Below are 25,037 nucleotides of genomic sequence, written 5' to 3'. Positions count from 1 at the left end.
TTTCTTTTGGTTAAACAGGATTTCCCCTTTAATAATATTCTGTAATTACAAAAATATAATAGTTACCATGTAGTCAATGCACCTCAAAGTCCTAAAAATATTTTTAGAACTAATAGGATTTGGCCAGGAGCGGTGGCTCACGCCTCTAATCCCAGCACTTTGGGAGACCGAGGTGGGTGGATCACGAGGTCAGGAGATCGAGACCATCCTGGCTAACACGGTAAAACCCCTTCTCTACTAAAAACAGAAAAAATTAGCCTGGCGAGGTGGCGGGCGCCTGTAGTCCCAGCTACTCAGGAGACTGAGGCAGGAGAATGGCGTGAACCCGGGAGGCGGAGTTTGCAGTGAGCCAAGATGGCTCCACCGCACTCCAGCATGGGCGACAGAGCGAGACTCCATCTCAAAAAAAAAAAAAAATTGGATTTATACTGAATTTCATTTGGTATTTTTATAAGACCTATTTGATGCAAATTTAATTTGTATTCTATTATTTGATTTTTTTTTTTAAAGCAAATGCCATATGGAAACAAGCAGAGAGGGACAAGTTTTCCCAGAAGGAAAGTTGAAAGTAGAGAGAGGTTGATCCAGAAAACCTTCACAGACGATGTGTATCTTGAACTGAGTCTTGTAAGATGAATAGTAGTTCATCTTCACGTGGTTGGGGATTTAGGTCAGGAGAGTACCTGTATAGTAATATGGAATTAAAATGTCTTCTCACTTTCTAAAATTCTGAAGAAGAAAGGTGATTTTTAAAAATATACCAAAGTTGGAAAATCTTACCTCCAAAATTATTTCTTCCTTAATATCAACAAAAAATAATTATGGTTTTATTCCTATTAACACTTGCTTCCTAGCTCATTAAAATATACATTAAGAATTGGTTTCATAAGTGATCTGGTGTAGGCCTAGAGCCCTGGGGCCCTGCAATGGTTAACGTATTTCACAGGCATCAGCATTTTACTTTCAGGTTTCTAAGGATGAGGCTCATAAGTTTTTATAAAATTCTACACGCTAAGATGTTTAAATACGTAAAATGACCATTCATAAACCTAGTTCACTAATCAAATTAGTTAAGTTTAGGAGCTTGGAGGACTTCCACTTTCAAAGTTTACACATTTGGGAATGATGAGTTCTAACTGGTATCTTGAAAGTGACTGAATTAAAATTTATGTAAATGTGTCATCTTAGTTTAATAGGTTATGTGACAGTCACTGTAAAGAAAATTAACAGAACACAGTCACTGCCCATCAGGAGGCTCTTCTGACATAATTAGCACAGTTATGTAGCACTAATTCCGTATAATGTTTTACTATTGACAACTTCTTAAATGGCAAACATTTCTCTAGTTCTTTGAGATGTTTTTATGTGTTTTTTTTTTGCCTTTAAATTTATTTTAAACATTTATATATACACACAGGTATCTCCCAGTATTTACCATACGGGATGTAATTAACCTAATTTACATCGTTTTTATGGGAAATTCAACTGGATGACGTTGAGTCTATTTGTACAATATAATACTGAGAAAAATTGTCACTGTCTGAATATTTGGTATATATGCCCCATGCTTTTGATATTTTGAAACTTCCAAAAAATAGAAGGTCTTTTTGAAAAACTGTCTTGGTTTAGTAATACACTTCTGCAAAGAAAAAAAAAAAAAATCAAAGACTTACTTGCCCTGTATAATGGGACTTTACAGGTTTTAATTTCAGGGGTTTCTGATGAGTGTATTTGCAAAGGAGTAAAAATTGTCACTTCACTGCTAATCATAAATAATAACAAACTGAGGTTTAAAGATATACTTGAAGAATAGAGAACAGAATATTCATCAATAATTACAGAAATAATCATTTGTGAACAGAGAATGAGAAGTTACTTTTTATTAGCTAAAGGAGATTTTAAGCTAGGTAAAGATAAACTGCATTTGAGGGATAGAGTCTGTGATAACATACGGAAGTATGTTAAGTACAGAGTTAAGTATGTGAGGAAGGTAAGTTAAGCACTAAGGAATATATTAATGGGCTGATCCCAAAGGTGTAGGGGCCCATTGTGAGCAACTTATGATATGTAAGTTCATTAACAGTGGTTTTATGTGAGTTGTTAAAGTGGGAAAAAAGAATTATTAGAAATGAGTAATTTTATGAAGAAGCAAAAAGACATGTACGGAATCCAAGATTGAATATGGCATTGAAAATAAGTCTTCAGTGTTTTCCTTGAGGCTTTTAAAGGAGGTAACTGAGTTACATCTGAATGATAAATTTCGTTCCTGATTAAATACCCAGGCTCATGTAGTGCAAAGTATGATAGAAAATGCCATCTGCAAAGCCCTGGGAAGAGTAGATAGCACCCAATTTATAAGCATGAAGACATTTAAATCAGAGGAGCCTGTTCATTTACCATGCATCTCAGCAAAGATATCTGAAGATTTAGTAGCAGTGAAATACATGAAAACTACAGGACAAACCACAAAAAGTGATGAAGCGAAAGTTGTTAAATTGATAAGGAATAAAATAAACATGCAACTGCTTCTTGGAAGTCAGGGTCTGAGTAGGATCCAGGAAGGAGACTGTGTTCATTGTGCATTGAAAATGTCACTGAACCTAAGCGTTGGATGTAGGCCATTGGCACTCAGGGAGAGTACTTGGGAGGCCTTTGAAACCCTGCCTGTGCTTCCTCTTCACCCTTCCATCCTCATTGCTGGCATGAAGAGATGAGGCTATCCACTGGCAGAATATTGGAGATAAAACAATGCTAGTAGCTGGCAGTTAACTACCAGAACTCTAAGAGATGGTGGTACATGTTAAGTATCAGAGTGTAGGCTGACTGTGCATTATGTTTGGACAAAAATAGTTTTAGTAAGGAAATCAGAGATGTTTGAAGGAAGAAGTCCAAATGGAAGCAACATAAAATAAATATAAATAAAAGATTAGGTTAGGAATAGCTCAGAGCTTGAATCATGTAAGAATTGGGTTCAGTTTCCACTTATTTCCCATGAAATCAAGATATCACAATAATGATAGAGAAAGAAGAGAAGAACTCCAACAGTTGAGAAGAGTCCAGACTCATTAATATGTTTCTTTGTTCCATTTCAGAAAGGAAGTGTAACATATTAACCTCTGTGCTTATGAACAGGTTATTTTCCTTAGTCGAAACACGCTCCTCACCACTGCCCTAGCAAAATTTGAAATTGCCTTTTTAAAAATCTGTAAATCAGAAAACGAGTGTAATCACTCTCCACACGGTCTTTGTATAAAAGGTAAGTTCACGCACTGCATGCAATCCCCTTCCAAATTTATAAAATCAGACAAAAAATTGAATGAGGAAAGCCCTTTCTGTAGAATTTCACATCCTGTTGTTTGAATTGATTTGAATTATCAGAACTACGTGCCAACTGGTGTCCAGGCCTCCCTTAAAATCTTCACAGACAGAGAAGCAAACAGACAGTTACCATGGTGTTGATTCCACAAAGCCTTCATTGTGTGGAGATAACCAATATACTTGGCAGAGCCTCTAGGCTAGAAGCTGATTTAATCCTAATTTACAGAGAAGGTGTTTTTTGATTATCCTCTTAAAAAGACCAGTGTGAGCTGAGCCCCAGTTCTGTGTCTAAACCATTTTTATCTTGTCAAACAAATGCTTCACTAAACCAAATTATTTGATAATGTGGACTAATGCATTCTCGTCTCTGTTCTTCATGGAGTTAATAGCATGTCTGGCACATAGTAAGCACTTAGTATATACTTTATGAAAGGGAAAAAAGGGAGACATTGACTGTTTTAAAAGGAAACATACAATTTTGCATTTTTCAGGAAAATACACCTCTAAAAGTGTTATAAGATTTCTTTTTGAATGAAAATTATTTACTTTCAAACTAAAAACAAAAAAAACTTCTTTTTTCTGCAGTGAATTGGAGGTGGCGGTATAACAGTTACATCAACGTGTTATAGGAGCAGAAAGGCTATGATCCCTTTCCTTCCTCCTTATACAGGTCATGACAGACATTCCTATAACAAAAGATAGGTTAACAAGAGAAAAGCATGAGATATTTAATAAAAGTTTTAGGTGACATGGGAGCCTTCAGAAATGAAGACACAATGACCCAAAGGAAAACTGTCTATTTAGATTTGATAAAGAGTAGACAGCCATGTAGGAATGTGATTGGACAAAAAGGGAATGATCTAATAGTAATAGACTGGGGAAAACCAGCCAGGCCTGTCTGTGTAGAATTCCTTCCTCTTAGACATGGGGTAGGACCCCACTTGAATGAGGGTCTTATGACCTACTATCAAACAGAGGTATGTCAGGTAATTTTTTATGGCTAGCTTCTGGAGAGAAAGGTGGGGGAAATACAGAGTTATAATTCTGGTTTTTATGACTGGCGTTAGAGGAGAGGATTTTTGGTTTCTATGACCTACCTTGAAGAAGAATTCTGGTTACTATGACTCACTTCAGGGAAGAATGTGGAGTTAAAGACAGGAGGGGAGGAGAACGTCAGAGAGAATTTGGTTCCGAGGCTGCTGCTGAGGCCTTCCAGTGTTCTTTAGTTCAAAGTTTCAGCATGCCAAAGTGCCATACTTTGGGGTATCATTTTCTGAGCCCCTACAGTGTGCAAACAAGAGCAATGTCAATTTTATGCCTAGTAGAAATCTTTCTCCAACACAGGCTTTAGCAAATTTCTTTCAGCCGTGATGTCAGCCTAGTACCTTGAGCCACAATTGGGTTTCAGGGACCTCTAAGTAGAAGTGAGTAATCTTTCCTAGAGATAGTCTAAATGAAAAGAGGGTGAGACTAGAGAGATTAAATTTAAAGCGTGAATTTGAAAGTGACTGGTGGATATTCCCATCTCACATTTATGAGTCAGAGGGTATCTGATGTATAATTGAGTCAGACAAATAAATTTCACCAAAGTGGCCCAAATGCATTATAGTAACAACTAAATTTTCAAAATATTTTGGGAGAGTCAGTGAAGGATTTTATTCCATTGGAGGAGGAACAAGAATAAAGAATAGCTCTGAATTACTTTAGAAAATATGAGGGGAAATTTGTTTCTACAAGTACTTGAATAAAAGACAAAGTAGAATATACAGTTAAGAGGTCTATGAAGGTCAGATTATAAAGGATCATATTGAAATTTTGTTAAGAAAAATGAGAAAGTCTTTGGTTTTACGAATGAAGGTAATATAATCAGGTATGTTTTTACTACTGTATATTTCAAAGTAGCTAGAAGAGAATAATTTGAATGTATCTAGTATAGACAAACATTTAAGATGATGGATATCCCAAGTACACTGATGTGATCTTTACAAATTATATGGATGTGTTAAATTATCACATGTACCCCCAAACTAAGTACATCTTTTATGCATCAATTAAAAAAAATGAAAATTTTTCCAGTAGTACGTAAAATAGAGGGTTCTGTAAATATTGCCCAGAGGCCAAGCGAAAAGCTATTGCAGTATTTTTGGTCACATTTAATGGCAACACAAATTTGGGTTCTGGCTTTGGAGACAGGAAGAAGCATACATATTCAGGAGATAGAGAATGTATGTGTGACAGATAGACTTTGCAATACATTAAACATGGGAAGGAAGAGAGAGGGTTTTAGTTGGTTTGCTGTAACAAAATATCGTACACTGGGTAGCTTATAAAGCACAGAAATTTATGTCTCCCAGTTCTGGAGTTTGGGAAGTTTAATATCAAGGAACCAGAAGATTTAGTGTCTTGTAAGGGCAGGCTTCCTGGTTCATACATGGTACCCTCTCCCTGTGCCCTCACATGGTGGAAGAGAACGCTGATCTCTTCAGATCAGTTTAAGAGTACTCATTTCATGAGGGCTCTACCCTCTTGACCTAATCACCTCCCAAATACCTCATCTTTTAATATCATCACATTGGGAATTAGTCTTCAACATATGAACTTTTGTGGGGCACAAATTCCAGTCCATAGCAGAAATGAAGATAACAGATATGAGGGGTGGTGATGCTAATTACTGATCTGGGGAATACTGATAGAGTACTAGTTTGAGGGAGAAGATCAAACATTAAACCTTGGCATATAATGTTTAAGGAGATTTTGCGGCATGCAAGTGGAGACATCCAAAAGGCAGATGGTTTTATAGCTGTGGAATTCAGAAGAAGTGCCTGAATTAGAGATACACGTATCAGAGTCATTGATAAATAGATTGTAATTCAAGGCATGATCAAATCTAGTACGTAATGATAGGGTGGAGGAGGATGGACCTGCAAAGAAAAAATTACCAATGGTCATAGAAATAGAAGGCAAATTAGAATAGAGTGGCATCATGAAGCCAAAGGAAGAAAAATTTCAAAAGGATAGTATGGTCAACAGTGTTAACTATAGTTCCAGCTACTTGGGAGACTGAGGCAGGGGAATCCCTTGAACCCGGGAAGCAGAGGTTGCAGTTAGGCCAGATCGCACCACCGCACTCCAGCCTGGTGACAGAGTGAGACTCCGTCTCAAATAAATATTAGAAAATGGATGGACTCAGATGCTCGAGCAAAAGTAAGAGAATAAAGTTCAAAATGTAGGTAGTGGGAATGATTTTAATTAAAAGAAAGGAAACTCAAATGTAAGAGAACGGAATGAGAATGGTGACTACACATGCAGATCTGATGGTGTTTGGAAATAGGAAGTGCAAAAGTTCTACTCTGATAATTCTGCTTGTTTCTATAAGGTAGAGAACAAGATCATCTGCTGAGAGAGCTGCAGAAAGAGGATGGGCCAGAGCTTTGAAAAAAGGTTTTAAATAGTTCCTGTAGAGACTCAGAGCCCAACTTGGGGGAAAAAAAAAAAGAAAAAAGTATGGCACGATGCTAGGTTCATTTGAGGGTATTGATTATTGCCTTAGTTTGGGTTGCCCCGAGTAGATCTGAAGAGAAAGATTCAGATGCAAGCAGTTTATTTGGAAAGTGACCCCAGGAATCAAAGTAGGGAAGTGAGATAAGAAAAATAAAGTAGCCAATAAAGGATGGCACACATTTAGGGATCAGGTTATTGCTGGAAGGAACTGGAGCTCAATCATGCAGGGAACCCTTTGAGACACTGTGTGTATCATACTTCAGTATTGTCTAACTGAGGGGCAAGGGAGCTGGGATATTGATCCACCAATTCCAAGCTCTCACTGGTTAAGGGTCACCCCTGAAGTATTAACATTCCAGCACTCCTCTGTCCAATATACTGGCAAGTAGATGCTTGCAGATTGAGAGACACAGGAAATTTTATGTTGCACCAAAGCAAAAATGAAAATGTTTTAAGACATTGTGATGATAAATCTGCATAAATGATGTACTCGTTTGGGTAGGTTACCAAATGACCATAGTAGGAGAGTATTTATTCAAGGAGTTAACATTGCTGAAGAGAGTGTGAGAGAAAGATTTTTACAGCATGTAATTGTACTCTATATTTTAATCAACATTATGAATGAAGAAATAGAAACCTGATAATCAAACTTGTGGATAAAATATATAGGAAAGATAAAAATCATATATCACACAATAAAAATCCATAAACATTTATAATGCATACACAGATAACTTACTGACATTCAATGACATGGAATTTAGAGGAATCAAGATCCCTAGTCTCTTAATTTCAAGTTGGATAGCCCTGATAAATAACAACTCAATCTGTATGCTATGAACCATCTCCTTTTTGATGTGGAAGGACATGATGGTGAACTAGATAAAATAAGTTTCTGATCCATGGTACTGAGGTCAATTAACTTAATTTCTCTGAAGCGCCATCTCATCCTATGGGCAGTTGGAATTGGTGATTACCCAACCAAAGAATTTTGTAAGAATATAAAATGAGAATATGTTTTTGTAAGGGCTTTGTGTTCCATTAAGTTCTGTATCTGTTTAATTTTAAAACAATAGCCTGCAACTAATGTGAGAAATTCTAACAGGTTTATATGATTCAAAGTCCTGAAATTGGAGTTCAATAGACCAGGTCACAAGTTTGTGATAGTAATTAGGTTGTGATATAACTGGTTTAATGATAGTTTATGTGAAAACATTCTAGAAGTTTTAACTCAATTGAATTGCAATGTGAGTTGAAAGTCTAATATTGAAGTGAAAATATTTATTGAAATCATGGGCTATATCAATGAAAGTATTATAAACCAAAAAGATAATTGTCTATTCTTCCTTATTTATACTACACACTACTGATATGTTTCCTTTAAGTACCAAACTTAAGGAAACTAAGATACCAACAAACCATAGAATATCCGCTGAAGTGACTAAGCATAGGGTAGGCTGACGATCAGGTATCTACTGATGAATTTAAAGAGCTGATTTCAAATATTTATAATTTTGTATCCTTTTGCCAATATCTTTCCAACTACTCTCTACCCCCACCAGCTCCTGGAAACTAACATTGTCTTCTGTTTCTTTGAGTTTGATTTTTTTTAGATTCCACATGTAAATGAGATCATGTCATATTTGAGACATGTCATATGTCTTTGAGATATGTCATATGTATTTGAGACATGTAAATGAGATCATGTCATAACACCTGGCTTATTTCACTTAACATGATTTCCTCCAGGTTCATATATGTTGCTGCAAATGAAAGGATATTCATATTCTTAAAGGCTTAATACTATTCTATTAGACACTTGGGTTGAGTCCATATTTTGGCTCTTCTATACCTAAATCACCTGATTACAATGAATAATTTATCCCTGGTGGCTCCGAAGATTTCTGCAAAAAAAAAAAAAAAAAAAAAAAAAAAGTTTGAAAATAACAGGATAGACGATCTGATATTTATGGCAGCATAACCACTTACACCAAAATGTAGTGACCTAAAGCAGCACTTATTATTTCTCACAGTTCTTCAACTTGGGCAGTGCCCTTTGGGCATTTCTTTTCTCTATGTGGCATCAACTGGAGCACTCATTTGTCTGTCTTCAGCTGGCATTGAGATGGGTCACAGAGGGCTTTATTTGCATTCCTGGTGCCCCATGCTGCTTCATGTGGCCTCTTCACATGGATAGATTAAACTTCCTTAAAACATGATCTCCTCAAGGTCATTGTACTTCTTATATAATTGTTGCCTTCTCAGGGTGTGTGCTCTAAAAAGTCAAGCTCTGACATGCAAGCACTTATCAAAACCTTACTTGCAATACTCTTACTGTTGTCCCATTTGTGACAGAAAGTCACGTGGCCAAACCCAGAGGCAATATGACTGGAGACTACAGAAGAGCATGTGGTTCAATGGTGACCACCAACAGGAATTTCTTTTTTCTCGTAAATACTTTCCAAAAACAAAAGGTTATCTTGGGAGGTAGTACTTTTTTAAATAGTGCAAACATTCAAGCAGAGGCTGGGTAATAGCTTACAGGAGATATTGTAGAAGTGATTTTTACATTGAGGTGAATAAAATGACCTCTGTGATCATAAGACTCTAGATCAAAGCTGACTCCAAATTTGAGTCTACCTAACGGGGAAAATAGTGGTGCTATTAATACTAATAGAGGCATCAGGCAGGAGTCTCAGATTGAGGAAAGAATGATAAATGCGGATAAATTCCTTTTTTTATATAGAAGAAAGATAAGAAATAATGACTTTTATTTTTTGCTGTCTTAGGTTGGATGTTGATATAACTGAACTTCACAGTTGGATTACTCGCTCAGAAGCCGTGTTGCAGAGTCCTGAATTTGCAATCTATCGGAAGGAAGGCAACTTCTCAGACTTAAAAGAAAAAGTCAATGTAGGTTATGCATTAATTTTTATATGTGTGCACATTTTGTGCTGCTTGTAAACTCCGTGCTTTGTTATCTGTGATTCTATTAGTTGATAGATTAATGCAATATGATAAAATTTTAAATATGCATTATGATAAAATGTTAAATGATAAAATGTTTAAAGATAAAATAATATATCTTTAAAGTATATTTTAGATAGCAAGCAAAATCAAAGTTTAGCCTAGAGAAATCTTTCTGGATTCTTCTGTGACTGACTAGGGATGCCTTTCATAAACTTACTTTAACTTACACATTATTTAACTGTAAATTAACAATTTTATAACATGAATTCATGTTGATTTCTTTAATAGCAAGCTTGCAGAATTGTGTAGAGTAGAATAGTGTAAAATAGAATAGAATAATATAGATACTATACTTAGGACCATGTTTATATGCTCACTATTATCAAAAAGTTATTCTTTATAGTCATCAATCCCTGTCATATATTATAAGGTATTTAAATTTCCCAGGTATTTGTGTATTACCTTAACTAAAAGATGTGCAGCCTTTCTCAGTATTTACATGTGGTAACAGATGCTTTGTTGTTGTTATTCCCTTCTGAGATGGTATAATTTTGACCTTCACAAATAGGAAGTTTTATTAATTTAATATAAGCTGCTTCATCTTTAGGGAAATTGTCAAAGCTTTAATTTTTCGACTTCAACAATTATAAAACATGCATCTTTGTATATGATCGGCAACAGTTTGTAAAAGAATTTCTAACAGGCAGAGTAAATACAATACGCAAGCTAAAAAGCAGTGATTATGAATGAAAAGTAATTCTATCCATGGGAAGGTCACATCTAAATGTGTACATTAGCTCTGCTTTTTCTTTCTAGGATTCAAATCCTGAAGTTCAAAATCTATTGTATTTTTACAAATACAACATTACCTCAGTTACAAGCTAATGTTTGCTGTTGGGGTTGGAACTTTTGGAGAAAAACAAATATATATATATATATTCTGGAAAAAAATCTATATTTAGGCTGCTTGAAAAAGGGGAGACAATTTCATCACCAGTTCTTCTTAGAGTTAACTATTTATAAATTGGAAAGTTATTTTAAATTATTTATTAACTTTATAAGACATGTTGTCAGCATTATAATAGACTATTCTAAACAGTTTCAAGAAATGAGAAATATGATTATATTACTAATGTTTGAGTTTTAAAATTAAACTGAAAGATAATATGTAATTGTAGAAAATTGGCAAAATGTCTTTTTTCAAGTTTACTTCTTTGAAGGTATATTGTTTGCTATGATTTTTGAGGGAAATTATCTGAGTAGTAGAACACTAATTAGAGAACATTAAACTCTGATTTTCAAAGTTCGTGTCACATATTTGACCACAGAAAATATGAATCACCTTTGGCATTTTATCAACTAATTAAAAATGGTTATTGATTTGATTCTTATAGGTTTCTGTCTGATAGTCTGTTTCTTTATCTTAAAACAGCTTTGATCAGGCAGGAAAATTGAGTTCCAGTATTTCAGGAATATAAATCATAAAAGTTCGTGTTACATGGTTGCCTTTGAACGATTTGCATTTTATCAATAGTGGGAGCATGACAGACTAAAAGTGCTCAAAAATGTACAATATTTTATAACTGGTTTTCTGATACCTTGTGAGTCCCCTTTATCGCCCTGAACTCTCATTTTCTGAAATAACAACATCGTTCTTAATTGCCTACTGAAATAGGACATGAAATGATTTACCTTGATGTTTCCCTCAGGCTCAATATAATGTATATGTATTAAAAATCCTCAAGAGAAATACATAGTAATGATGGAGGATATTCAGTTTAGGTATACATTAATTTTCTTACTATATCACCTGTCAGTTTATATAGGTTATTTTGAACTCATGGCAGGCTCGTGTCACGAACTTGAGTGGTATTAATAAAAATGGCTAAATATTACCAACTCTTTCTTTTTCCACTTGATTTCTTCATTTACTCCTTTCAAATGCTTTTAGTCAATTAGCATATCATAGGCCATTATCAGTTCAATTTCACATATTTTAAAAAATGGAACTTTTAAACCTAAGCATAATTTTTTTCCTTGTATATTCGCCATGTGTTTTATTCATATAATTAACAAAATGCACTTATTTAAAAGCTGATTTCTAGGGAAACTTTCTAATCAAAATGGCCCTGGACCACAAATATTGACATTGTCTGGGAGCTTGTCAGAAATATAGAATCTCAGAACTAGTAAATCAAAATTTGCCTTTGAACATTTTCCAGGAGCGAAGCTTATGCACATAAAGGCTTGAGAATCAATATTCTAGGACACAATCTTGGGCTTTACCTAGCGGTTCCCTCTCACATTCTTTTAATGTCACCACAGTTCAGACTTTTTAGCTGAATTAACAGATTCTAACTACTCAAATTACTTCAGTGAGCACATGGTAACGTAAATTGGTAATAAAAAAAATGGCCTTCTCTGATCGCAAGGGGGTTTGATAAGGTGTCTGAAAATCTGGAGCTTGTACCAGTTTCTCTTGAAAACCTGCCTATCAAGTCGTTATGGTCATCTGGTTTTGGGCTCTTCATGGGATCTACATTTGATTACACTCTTTCGGAATCAACTTTTTACTAACTCCCGCTGGAAATCATCAAGCCAGTTAATTCTTCCATTTTCTCCTATCTCTGTTATCTGTGTTTACTACCCAGAGTATATGTACCTCGAGTCTATCTTTTCTTCTATCTTTCTCTCTATGCTCTTTTGCACTTTCTTGTCCTTGCTTCACTTCCTGTGCTTTCCTACACTCTCTCACTCGGCAGGCTCAAACCCTTTTTCCAGACAAGACTTCTGTCCTGTGTACTTATTCTACTCATACATGGAAACCACTTTTACCCTCAAAAACAGCACTGTGACTCATCCCTCTTTTGTACCCCCACTACTTTAGAATGACTGACTCCCTCACCTAACAGAGACAATTCCAAAGATACTGCTCTCTTGATGTAAAAATACCTCTTTCCTTGCAGTTAATGACTTCTGGCCATCTATTATCTACCATTTTATCATATTTTCTCATTGAAGACTTTGGCACTAGGTTAGTAGACTTTTTCACCCAAGTTGTTCTTTCATTCTTAGTCATTTCAGCATCCCTGTGGGCTCTCCTGCTATTGCTAAAAGCTTCTGTTTCTCTCATCTCCTCAATTCAGCTACCTGCTGTCGTGATTATACGTAGATGTTGTCATTGTCAGGCATTACTCCATTTCTTTAATAACATATTTTAACAAAACCAGCAGTTCTTCATAAGCTTTCCGTTCATCCTAAGTATATTTTCTCCTTAGTTTCTCTCAACAATTATTTCAAGCTTTGTGGGGTACCTAAACTTTCCCCGTCATTCACAGTAAATGACTTCATCTCCTACTTTAGTCAAAATAATATTTCTCAGATTGTGGGTATTTGTGCTCATTGTCTCTCTCTCTCTCTCTTTTTTTTCCCACCTGCCTTGGTGGAAGAGGCTAGGCTTCACCTGGTTGAGGTTCATCTCTGTGTGTATGTTCTCAGCAGCATCCCTGACTGTGTATTAAGCCACCTGCTTCCATTCAGCTGTATATCCAGATTGTCAAAAATCTATGTCCCGGTTCTTTATCATCAGCCTTTAAACTGGTTGTGTTTTCATCTTTAAGAAAGTGTCCTCGCCTGTAAACACACATGTGAATATACGTGCCTTATCTTACTCAGTCCCTCTGTAGAACTAGAACCTATTAACCTCTTTGCCCTCATGAAATTCTTTCCTCACTTGGCTTATGGGATACTGCTTTCTCCTGATTAATTCTTTCACATTTTTGTCCATTTGTTCCAATTCAGTTTTTCTTTAATATTGGTATTCTTCACAGTCCTTGTTTTTCTTCTCTGGATATCCTCATTCATTCCCATTCAAATAGTATCTATTTTCGAATGAACCCTCCCCCAATATGTATCTTTAGTTCACACCTCTTTCTTAAAACCTCTTTCTTAAAACCCCTTGTGGAAGACAGTGTGGCGATTCCTCAAGGATCTAGAACTAGAAATACAATTTGACCCAGCCATCCCATTACTGGGGATATACCCAAAGGATTATAAGTCATGCTGCTATAAAGACACATGCACACATATGTTTATTGCGGCACTATTCACAATAGCAAAGACTTGGAATCAACCCAAATGTCCATCAGTGACAGACTGGATTAAGAAAATGTGGCACATATACACCATGGAATACTATGCAGCCATAAAAAGGATGAGTTTGTGTCCTTTGTAGGGACATGGATGCAGCTGGAAACCATCATTCTCAGCAAACTATCACAAGAACAGAAAACCAAATACCGCATGTTCTCACTCATAGGTGGGAATTGAACAATGAGATCACTTGAACACAGGAAGGGGAACATCACACACCAGTCCTTCACTGGGGAGGGGGAAGTGGGGAGGGATAGCATTAGGAGATATACCTAATGTAAATGACGAGTTAATGGTTGCAGCATATCAACATGGCACATGTATACATATGTAACAAACCTGCACATTGTGCACATGTACCCTAGAACTTAAAGTATAATAATAAAAAAAAGAAAAAAAAAAAACCGAGGGTGATACATCTGACTGCCTAATAGACAATTTTAATTGATGTTTGCCTGATATCTTAAATCTCATTATTTCCCCAGACCTCCTTTATTCTTTCTCCTTCCTTTCACCCTGCAAACAGCCTAATCCAGAAACCTGAAAGCTAACTGGGTCATCTAGATTTTTTTCTACCATTCACAAGTCCAGTCTTTGACAAGTTCAATTAATCCTGCTTCCTTAACAGCTCTTGAAAATGTCCAATTCTCTCTATTCCCATCACCAAAACCCTGATTAAAGCTAATATCATGGTTTACTTCTATTTAAGATGACAATCCCCTAGTTGGTCTTCTCTGCTACTAATGTTATGTTCCTTTAGAAGTTTTCACATCACCTCTGCCAAACCAAACTCATTAAAACATAAGTATGATCTTGTTATGTCTCTGTTTATAATCATTTGAGAAAGATAAAATCAGCTACTGATAGCCAGTAGCTAGCTTGACACTTCAATTAGGCTTTGGAACTGCTAGATGCTGCCTTGGTACTTGCAGCTAGTCTGTGATGTTCTCTGGTTGAATATAAACAATTGCTAAGAATGCCAGCATCATTCAGGGACACTCCATGGTTGTGATGAATCAAGATAAAAGCAAGACCACTTTGTAATCATATCTTAATACGGTCAAAAAGAATAGCATTGTCCAAACCACCCCTGATGACCAAATATCCCTCATCTTCTTTAATGTGACACATCATGCTTCTTTACTAAATACAGCTTTAGCCTCTCTGCATTCCTTCTGCCATGTAGATAAAAATTTTAGGACACTCAACATAGAATTACCCTACTTTCTTACAACATCCAATCAAAACAAAGCCCCACTTGATGCCCCCTATCACGTAACACAAGCCCACATCTTAAAATAAGCTTTTTCTAACATACTCTTAGAGACAACCCCATAGTTCCCTGTGATGCTCTGTCTCTCTCATTGCAGCATGTAAATCAGGTTAACTTTGATAATCTACAAATATGTTCCCAGTTGTCTTTGTGTGAAAAGTGTTGACAAAGTCAGTGTCTTCATATTGCTCTCATAAAGCCTGCAATGATCTAATTTTTGTTTACTTATGCAAACTAATTTCTAGTCATTTTCACTTCATTTCCATTGTTGATTTCCAGAAATCAGGACTTGAACATGAAATGGCTTTTTTGGTTTTATGTGTGTGTTTGGTTTTTAGTGTCCCCATGCCTAACACATAACCCAATAAATATTTAACTCTATGGGTATGTGATTTTTTTTTCAGCTCTGCAGTCACATTTAAGACAGGACCTATTACCAATATGCAGGATAGAACAACTTCTGAATAAACATTTGAGTGAATAAGTTACTTTTCAGTCAAAGGGTAAAACTTCATTATAGAATGTTAAATGAGTAGATTCTTAGTTACCTATAATATCAGAGTAGGACTGATAGAGATCCATAACTTATTTTCATAATGTTAGAGAAGATATAGAAAGAGGAGGCTTTTAAGAGGTGCTAATAAAGGAGGAGGAACAGAGGTCTGAATCAACTTATTGAGGAATTTGTGAATCTCCCTGTTCCTTTGCTTAAAATTATTTTACTTTTGTTCCTTTTATTGAATATTATACAACTTAATTGCCTTTTATTTTGCATTTAAGTTACCCATTTTAGAATTTATAATTCTTCATGATCTGTAAGAATTTTCATGAGCCCATATTATATTTTATAATTAATCACTCATTTCTGATACGTGGATTTACTGATGCCTTTTTTAGCTTCTAGATACTTTACTTGAAATTATGTGTACTAAATATTTTAGAATCTGAGTAGTGGCTTCTAAACATATGTTAAGCATATATTGAGTAAAGTATTTAGTATTCTATATGTTAATAACATAATTTAAAAATTATGTGTTATAAAATATTTATCCTTTTATGATTAAAAATATATTTATATGCATGTAGACATGTATATGATAAACAGCTCTATAGAAAAACACACAGAAAAGCTGGATGACTTCATGAGGAAGAAATTTAAGAGAAAGATAATATTGTCAAGGGCAAAGGTATTTTTATGAACAAGGTACTTTCAAGGAGATAATTGTAGTCGTTATCAGTACTGAATGCTGTAAGAAGCATTTTTCCTAACAAGAAGAAAATTAATGACTTTCACAAAATAGCTTTTTGTACAGTAGTGAGGACTGAACTCTGACTGTAGGTATTTGGACTAATATTGAAATATAGAAATATTGAAATCTTCATTGAAGATGAAATATATAAAAGAAAATGAAGACCATGGTTGAAGAGTATTCAGATGATACCCTTGGTCTTGAAAATAAGGGAAAGAGGTATATACACAGTACGTATGTGTACATACATGTACATACACACATACAGGAGGTGGAATATCAGAGCCATGAAATAAAAAGAGAGAGTTAAGATTCTACCAAGTTTTGTCTCATGGATTGCATATGGTACTCTTTCTTTTCTACTTAGATAATGGTTTATTACCATTGTCAGGACTTGAGCTGAAGAAAAGGTGGATGTGCCCAACTCCCAATCTAATATGCAGTTTCTAGAATACTTTGATGTAATCCATCCCTCCTTTACTGAGTTTGCAGCATGTATCCCCATGGACTGGTTTTATAGCCACTTTATGTAGAGCTATTAGAGTTTGTTAGGAATTTACACTTTAAGAGAGCATTGTGGGTAAGGGGAGAGACCATAATATTGTATATGGAGGCATTAAGCTAAAATAGAGCTCGCCTTATTATGTATCTACAATGTACCAGCAACTTTCATGGAGACTTGAGATAGAGTAGAGGAGGATATAGATAAGGATACCTGACCTTATATAGTTTACATTCTAGTGGGAAAGATGGAAATGAAGCAAGACTAATATGTAAATCATATGGAATATTAGTGATAAGTTCCAAGGAGTAGAATAAAATGAGAGTTAGAGTATGTATGTGTGTAGACAGAGTGGCACTAAAAGGCCTAGCTGAAAAAGTGGCATTTGATGGGGAAAAATGTCCAAATGTCTAATTTAGGGCCATTTTCGGCATGGGGAAAAATAAATGCACAGCCGTGTAACAGGAGCATGCCTGTAGCATCAGGGAACAGCTAAGTGTGTGTCTGCAGCAGAAAAGCAAGGTATTTAGTAGCACAAGAATTCAGAAAGGTTAAGGAAGTAATTAAGATCAGACCATGGTAAGGACTTGAGCTTTTACTCAGTTGTCAGCGAGTTGAACTGAATCCTGTTGTCTCTGTCTGCCGTGTTGATAATATATAATCAGAGAACAAAGGTTGAAATATAAAGACCTTTAGTATCCTATTTTGAAACATTCATACCCCTCAGAGATGATGGGGTACTTTTTCTAATGTGGCAATAGTGAGCACCATAATAACTCACTTTCTGGATATGTTTTGAGGTTAGAGCCAACAGGACTTTCTGATGGATTGAATGTGAGACTTGAGAGAAAGAGAGGAGCGGACGATTCTGTTTTTGGCCTAAACAAAGGAAAATATAGATTGAGGCCTAGGACACTCCAAAGTGAGAGTTCAGGGACATGATTAGGAACCTGCAAAGGAGATTGAGTAAAGGTGACCTCTGAAGTTGGAGGAGAGCTCTGTGTTCAAGTAGTACATGAAGCCAAATTAGCAAATACTTCTAAGAAGAAAAAGGAATCCACTGAATCAAATCATGGTGATAGGTAAAGTAAGGACTGAACATCAGTCATTGAATGTAGTACTTTGGGGGCCAATGGTGAGACTGATAAGAGCAGTTTAGATGGGACTGAGTAAGAGAATAGATGTGAGAGCCAGTTTTTGTTTTTGTTTTGAACCAGTTTTTACTTTCCAAGCTAGACCCGTGAAAGGCCTGTATTCCTCCTTGATACACAATCATTTAAAATGAGGACAGTTATCTTCCTTTTTCAGCAAAATATTTCTCTTTAGATTTTGTTTTTGGTTTTTGTGCTTTTCTGTGCTTTTTAATGTATATTTCTGTGAGTAAATGGGAGACGGTAGAAATTTTAGGAACTATTGATCCAACCTACCTTAAAACAGAAGTTCATGTATTTCATTTGAGGACAAATGTATGGGTGGCCAGATCCCAGGAGAAATGGAGATTTTCAGTGATGTTTATTTAGTCAACTTTTTTTTTTTAAACACTTTTTATGTGTGGTTATTTGGACAGTTCCATGAACAAGGTACTCTGATCATCTCTTGTGTCAAAAATGTTTCCGTGGCCAGGTGTGGTGGCTCACGCCTGTAATCCCAGCACTTTGGGAGGCCGAGGCAGGCGGATCACGAGGTCAGGAGATCGAGACTATCCTGGCTAACACGGTGAAACCCCGTCTCTACTAAAAATACAAAAAATTAGCTGGACGTGGTGGCGGGTGCTTGTAGTCCCAGCTACTTGGGAGGCTGAGTCAGGAGAATGGCGTGAACCCGGGAGGCGGAGCTTGCAGTGAACTGAGACTGCCCCACTGCCCTCCTGCCTGGGCGACAGAGCGAGACTCTGTCTCAAAAAAAAAAAAAAAAAAAAAAAAAAAGTTTCCTAAACTTCTTTTTAAGATTATTGAGGTTACCTTTAACTAGAATGAGCCCATATTTCAGTTTGTCTGGTATAGTCTTAGCTTATGTCAAATCACTTGGCTCAGGTTAATTATTCCTAGCTCCCCATTTTACTATAAAAACTATCTCATTTTCGGAAATAAAGAGCCTCCTTTAATCTCCTCGGAAGTACCATGTCGTAGGTATCTTTATTGCTGTTTTACATAGAAAATATTGAGGTTCAGAAAGGTTGAAGTACTTTATTAAGGTCAGATGGTAAGCAATAGAGACAGAACTGGAAACAGCAGAGCAAAAAGGGTGACTGCAAGCCTTGTTACAGTACCTTCTTTAACGTCTCTTTATTACACTAAATTTTATTATTTTTAATCAACTGTCTACAGCTGTGTCTGAAATGAAATGTTTTCTGGACTCTTCATTGTCTCGTTCACACTCTTCAAGGCACACTTGTGTGCATATTCCTCTTCACTTTGCAATGTTCCTCTCGAAAGAAATGTGCCCTAACAGAACCCAGATATCTTCTAAACATTGACAAATATGCAGATGCCATTGACCGCTTCTTTCTGGGGTCTATGTCTTGCTTTATGCACCAGTTATTCAGTTTATTTGAGCTGTATACAGAGTTGGTAATCAGCCCATAGACTGTCAGAGTCCATTCTGAGTGACCCAGCATTCCTTCTGATACCTTGTTGCCCATGCTGAATTAATAGTTAAATAACTTGAACATCCCTAATACATCCAAACTATAAGCTCTGTTTGCTGTGATATATATTCTGATATGCTCACACCTTTTTGACTAATATCCATTGAAATACCCCTAGCAACAGCAGAGTATGTCTGAAAGAAAGCTGAAATTCAAAGTAGAAGAGCAGGGTTCTAATATTGAATCGAAAACTTCCTAATATGATGACCTTTGATACGTGATTTAATCTTATTGATGCTCAATTTTCTTTTGTAAAAAATGGTATACAATAATGCTGATTTCTTCTTTCTTACAATTATTATGACATACATATGGAAATTATGTACATAAACTGTAATTTGGTAGTATAAAGAATCTCATTTTTAATGTGGCTCTTGCATTGTTTTCAAAATTTTCACAGACCTCTGTGCATCACTTCCCTCCTCTGTCAAAATGGGAAAGTAATAGTATCTACTTTATAGATTATTGTTTTTGTTGTAGTTGTGGTTGTTGTTACTGTTACTATTTATATTAGAATAACTGGAACAATGTGGCTAACAAGATATTAAAGGTCAAATATGATTCCTGAGATACTGAAATACAAGTTTTGCTCTCTGTTAGTAATATTAATTGATTCCAGTAAGTTTAGAATAAAGAGATTATGATCATAACATTTAGAAGGCTATTGATAGTTTATTTTCAATCTTTATAAAGACCACATAGTGTTCTCATTCTACTTTTTATATCATTTCATGTAAACTAAAGCAAAAGTTCAATGTAGATAAAATAGAAACCCCTCTAATAGGAGAGGGTAACTCAGAGAACATCACTTTAATCAGCTTGTTGTCATTTTTCTTTTATGTGTTGTGTTGTATATATTTTTTCTTTTATCTGTGTGTGTTTTCCTGATGTTCAAATTCTGGACACCCCAAATCCTCCTGTCTTTCTTGATATTTACATTACATATTTACTTAAATGTGCTTATTTTTTCTCCTCTAAGATGCTCAGGGTGCTTTACATATAACATTTACCTTTTAATGGAGAATAAATGTAAGTAGTGAAAAACAAGTATGCCATAAGCTGCTAAGGACAGATAGCTTAGATCACAAAAATTAAGAAGTTGAGAAAATAGAAATATTGGAGCTTCATCTAGGATCTTACTTTTAACCAGATCTTGTAGCTACTACGTTTTCATGGACTTTTCAGTTCAACCAACAAATTAGAACTATCCATGATTGTCCACATGTTTCTGGAAACAATTCATTACTGTCTTTGTGAAACTGAATTTCAAGACAACTCAGAAGTTTCACCTGCTAATTGGAATGGGATCCTGGGAACATATAATCACAAAATACCACAAACTGTGTGTTTCGAAATTTTCAAGTGGAATCCAAAATATTAAAAAGTGTCTGTCACTTTCAGTTTCTTAACTAATTAGATGAAACTGAGTTTTCATTTGTTGCCCTTCACAGCATCATGTAAAATGTGTATCTTTCAGCTAAATATAGGTACTTAAGAAAATAAAAAAAAACGTATCACCTTATAGTTTTTAAAAAAAATTTTACTCTTAATTTATTCTCAGTTTTAATTAGTATTTTATATATTACAGCTATTCCTGATGGGAGTTTATTCTGTCAATGATTGGCTTTTTTAGCATTTTGTACTCTTGGTACTGAATCCAATATTCCTAATTCATGAAACCTTTTTTGTGATTTTAATAGACTCTATTTTTAGAGTAATTATAGGTTCACAGCAAAATTGAACAGAAGGTATAAAAATTTCCCATATAACCCTGCTCCCACACACACATACCCTGCTCCACTGTCAGTAGTTTCCACTAGAGTGGGATATTTTTTACAATAGATGAACTTACATTGACACATCATTATCACCTAAAGTTCATAGTTTTTACATTAGCGTTCACTATTGGTGCCACACAGCCTATAAGTTTAAACAACTTTACAATGACATATATTTACCTTTAGAGTATTATACAGTGTAATTTCACTGCCATAAAAATCCTCAGTACTTTTCCTGTTCATCTACCCGTCTCTGCTAATCTCTAGAAACCACTGATTGTTTTGTAGTTTACATAGTTTTACCTTTTCCAGACTATCATATATTCTGAATTGGAATCTAGGGTGCAATCCTGCAGTATATAGCCTTTTCAGATTATCTTCTTTAACTTAGTAACATGCATTTAAGTTCCTCCATGTCTTTTTATGGCTTGATAGCTCATTTTTAAGCACTGAATAATATTCCATTGTCTGGATGTATCACAGTCTATTTATACATTCATCTACTGAAGGACATCTTGATTATTTCCAAGTCTTGGCAAATATAAATAAAGCTACTATAGCATTCATGTGCAGGAATCTGTGTGGATGTATATTTTTGACTCCTTTGGGTAAATGCCTCAGAGCATGATTGCTGGATCATATAGTAGAGTGTTTACTTTTGTAAGAAACCTTCACTGTATTCCAAAGTGGCTGTACCATTTTGCATTGGTACCAGAAATGAATGAGAGTTCCCATTGCCCCGTATCCCTGTCAGCTTTTGGTTTTATCAGTGTTCTTGGATTGTGGCCATTCTAATAGGTGTGTAGTGGTATCTCATTGTTGTTTAATTTGTAATTCCCTGGTAACATATGATGTGAAACATATTTTCATTTGCTTATTTGCCATCTGTATACTTCCTTTGGTGAGGTGTCTGTTAAGGTTTTTTGCCCATGTTTTATTTTTATTTATTTTATTTTATTTTTTTATTTTTTGAGACGGAGTCTTGCTCTGTCGCCCAGGCTGGAGTGCAGTGGCGCGATCTCGGCTCACTGCAAGCTCCGCCTCCCGGGTTCACGCCATTCTCCTGACTCAGCCTCCTGAGTAGCTGGGACTACAGGCGCCTGCCACCACGCCCGGCTAATTTTTTTTTTTTGTATTTTTAGTAGAGACGGGGTTTCACCGTGGTCTCGATCTCCTGACCTTGCGATCCGCCCGCCTCGGCCTCCCGAAGTGCTGGGATTACAGGCGTGAGCCACTGCGCCCGGCCTGCCCATGTTTTAATTTGTTTGTTTTTGTTACTGAGTTTTAGGAGTTCTTTGTGTATTTCGGATAAGAATTCTTTACTAGATATGTCTTTTGTAAATATTTTCTTTGAGTCTGTGGCTTTTCTTTTCCTTCTCTTGGCAGCTTCTTTCACAGAGCAGAACATTTTAATTAAGTAGTATTCAACTTATTATTTCTTTCTTTTGTGCATCATCTCTTTGGTGGTGTACCTAAAAAGCTGTCAACAAACTGAGTCATTTCTATTTTCTCCTAAGCTATCTGCTAGGAGTTTTATAGTTTGACGTTTTACTCTAGAGTCTCTGATTGATTCATTTTTAATTAATTTTATGAATTATATGAATACCACAGTTACTTTCAAGCAGCTACACAAATTTCTAAATTCAGTGGAAACATTGCATTTATTTTTGGTATGTTTAATTTTCATTTTTATTTTTTATAATTTCAACTTTTGTTTTAGATTCAAGAGTAAATGTGCAGGTTTGTTACATGGGTATATTGTGTGACACTGAGATTTGGTGCTAAACATAGTATCCAATAGCTAGTTTTTTGGCCCTTTTCCCGTCACTTCCTCCCCACTCTAGTAGCCCCCAGTGTTTCTTGTTCCCATCTTTATATCCATGTGTACCCAAGAAAACATGGTTTTTAACCGTAATGCTGTGTTCCACAAAAATATATGTTGATGTTATTTTATTTTATTTTATTTTATTTTATTTATTTTTGAGACAGTCTTATTCTCTAGCCCAGGCTGGAGTGCAGAGGTGTAATCTCGGCTCACTGCAACCTTCGCCTCCCGGGTTCAAGCAATTTTCCTGCCTCAGCCTCCACAGTAGCTGGGATTACCGGTGCCTGCCACCATGCCTGGCTAATTATTTATGTATTTTTAGTAAAGAAAGAGTTTCACCATGTTGACCAGGCTGGTCTTGAACTCCTGACCTCAGGTGATCCACCCGCGTTGACCTCCCAAAGTGCTGGGATTACAGGTGTGAGCCACCGTGCCCATGTTATCATTTTTACAAACATATTCAGTGTTGAAATTTTAAAGTGAATTTGTGATAAAATTCACAATAATGTCAGATATTTCACCATCAAGAGTATAAACTTCAAATGAAGTTGATCCAGTGAATAACATGAAAATAAATAAATTGGAATTAAATAATTGGAATTAAAAGAAGGGTATAAGGTTTATGTCTAGATAAACTTTTTTGCATGTAGATGTTACATTGTTCAGGGCCATTTGTTGAAAGACTTTTTCTCCACTGCATTGCCTTTGTTTCTTTGTCAAAAATCAATTGATTATATTCACGTGCATCTATTTCTGAGCTTTCTATTCTGTTCCATTGATTTACCTGTCTGTTCTTTTGCCAATATTACTCTGTCTTGATTACTGCAGTTTGTATCAAGCCTTGAAGTCAGATATTGTCAGGTCTCCCACTTACGAAACTCTTTAAAATAAATTAAAAAAACAAAACAAAACAAAAAAAACCCTTATTCAGGCCAGGCATGGTGGCTCACGCCTATAATCTCCCCTGCTCCGCCCCAAGCACTGAGGTGGGCAGATCACGAGGTCAGCAGTTCGAGGCCAGCCTGGCCAACATGGTGAAACCCTGTCTCTTCTAAAAATACAAAAATTAGCTGGGTGTGGTGATGCACGTCTATAATCCTAGCTACTCAGGAGGCTGAGGCAGGATAATTGCTTGAACCCGGGAGGCAGAGGTTGCAGTGAGCTGAGATCATGCCGCTGCACTCCAACCTGGGCGACAAAGCAAGACTCTGTCTCAAAGAAAAACAAAAACATAAAACCTTACATTTGTAGCTATTTCTTTAAATTAGGGAGTCTTTTCAGATATGTAAAAATATATGGATTATTGTATAAGCATTTCCATAATTTAATGTGCTTGGTAAATAGTCTTGTCTAGATGATTACTTTTTCTTTGAAACTGTTTCTGATATTGCCATATTATATGAAAGAGTTTCCGTCTGTCGCCCAGCCTGGAGTACAGTGGCACAATCATAGTTCATTGAAACCTAATGAGACTACTGTGCTCAAGCAGTCCTTCTGCCTCAGATTCCTGAGTAGCTGGGACTACAGGCTCATGCCACCATGCCTGACTAATTTTTTAAAATTGCTTTTTTTAGAGATGGAGGTCCTTCTATTTTGCCTAGGCTGATCTCAAACCCCTGGCCTCAAGCATTCCTCCCGCCCAGGTCTTCTGAGTAGCTGGGATTACAGGCCTATCTTAACCATTTGCTTTTAAAGGAATGCATTAGATCTGCACTGTACAATTACAGTTAACACTGGTCATGTGTAACTTTTATATTTTAAATTAATTAAATAAGATTACATTACATTTTTATTTTTTTCAGTCACACTGACCACCTTTCA

The 25,037-nt window shown here is 35.9% G+C and overlaps 1 protein-coding gene across 9 annotated transcripts in view; it reads left to right on the top strand.

The window, feature by feature from the left end:
* DMD (dystrophin) overlaps positions 1-25,037 on the top strand; it is a 2,157,177-nt gene that overhangs the window by 692,790 nt on the left and 1,439,350 nt on the right. For all 9 annotated transcript variants that reach the window (XM_077988314.1, XM_077988313.1, XM_028842274.2 and 6 more), the window contains one exon: positions 9,609-9,732. In XM_077988314.1, coding sequence (XP_077844440.1) covers positions 9,609-9,732 — 124 coding nt within the window. The remainder of the gene's footprint in view (positions 1-9,608; positions 9,733-25,037) is intronic.

Source organism: Macaca mulatta, chromosome X (assembly GCF_049350105.2).
Source record: "Macaca mulatta isolate MMU2019108-1 chromosome X, T2T-MMU8v2.0, whole genome shotgun sequence".
Lineage (NCBI taxonomy): Eukaryota > Metazoa > Chordata > Mammalia > Primates > Cercopithecidae > Macaca > Macaca mulatta.
Note: the sequence above shows the minus strand (reverse complement) of the source record. Positions and strands in the feature narration are given on the sequence as shown.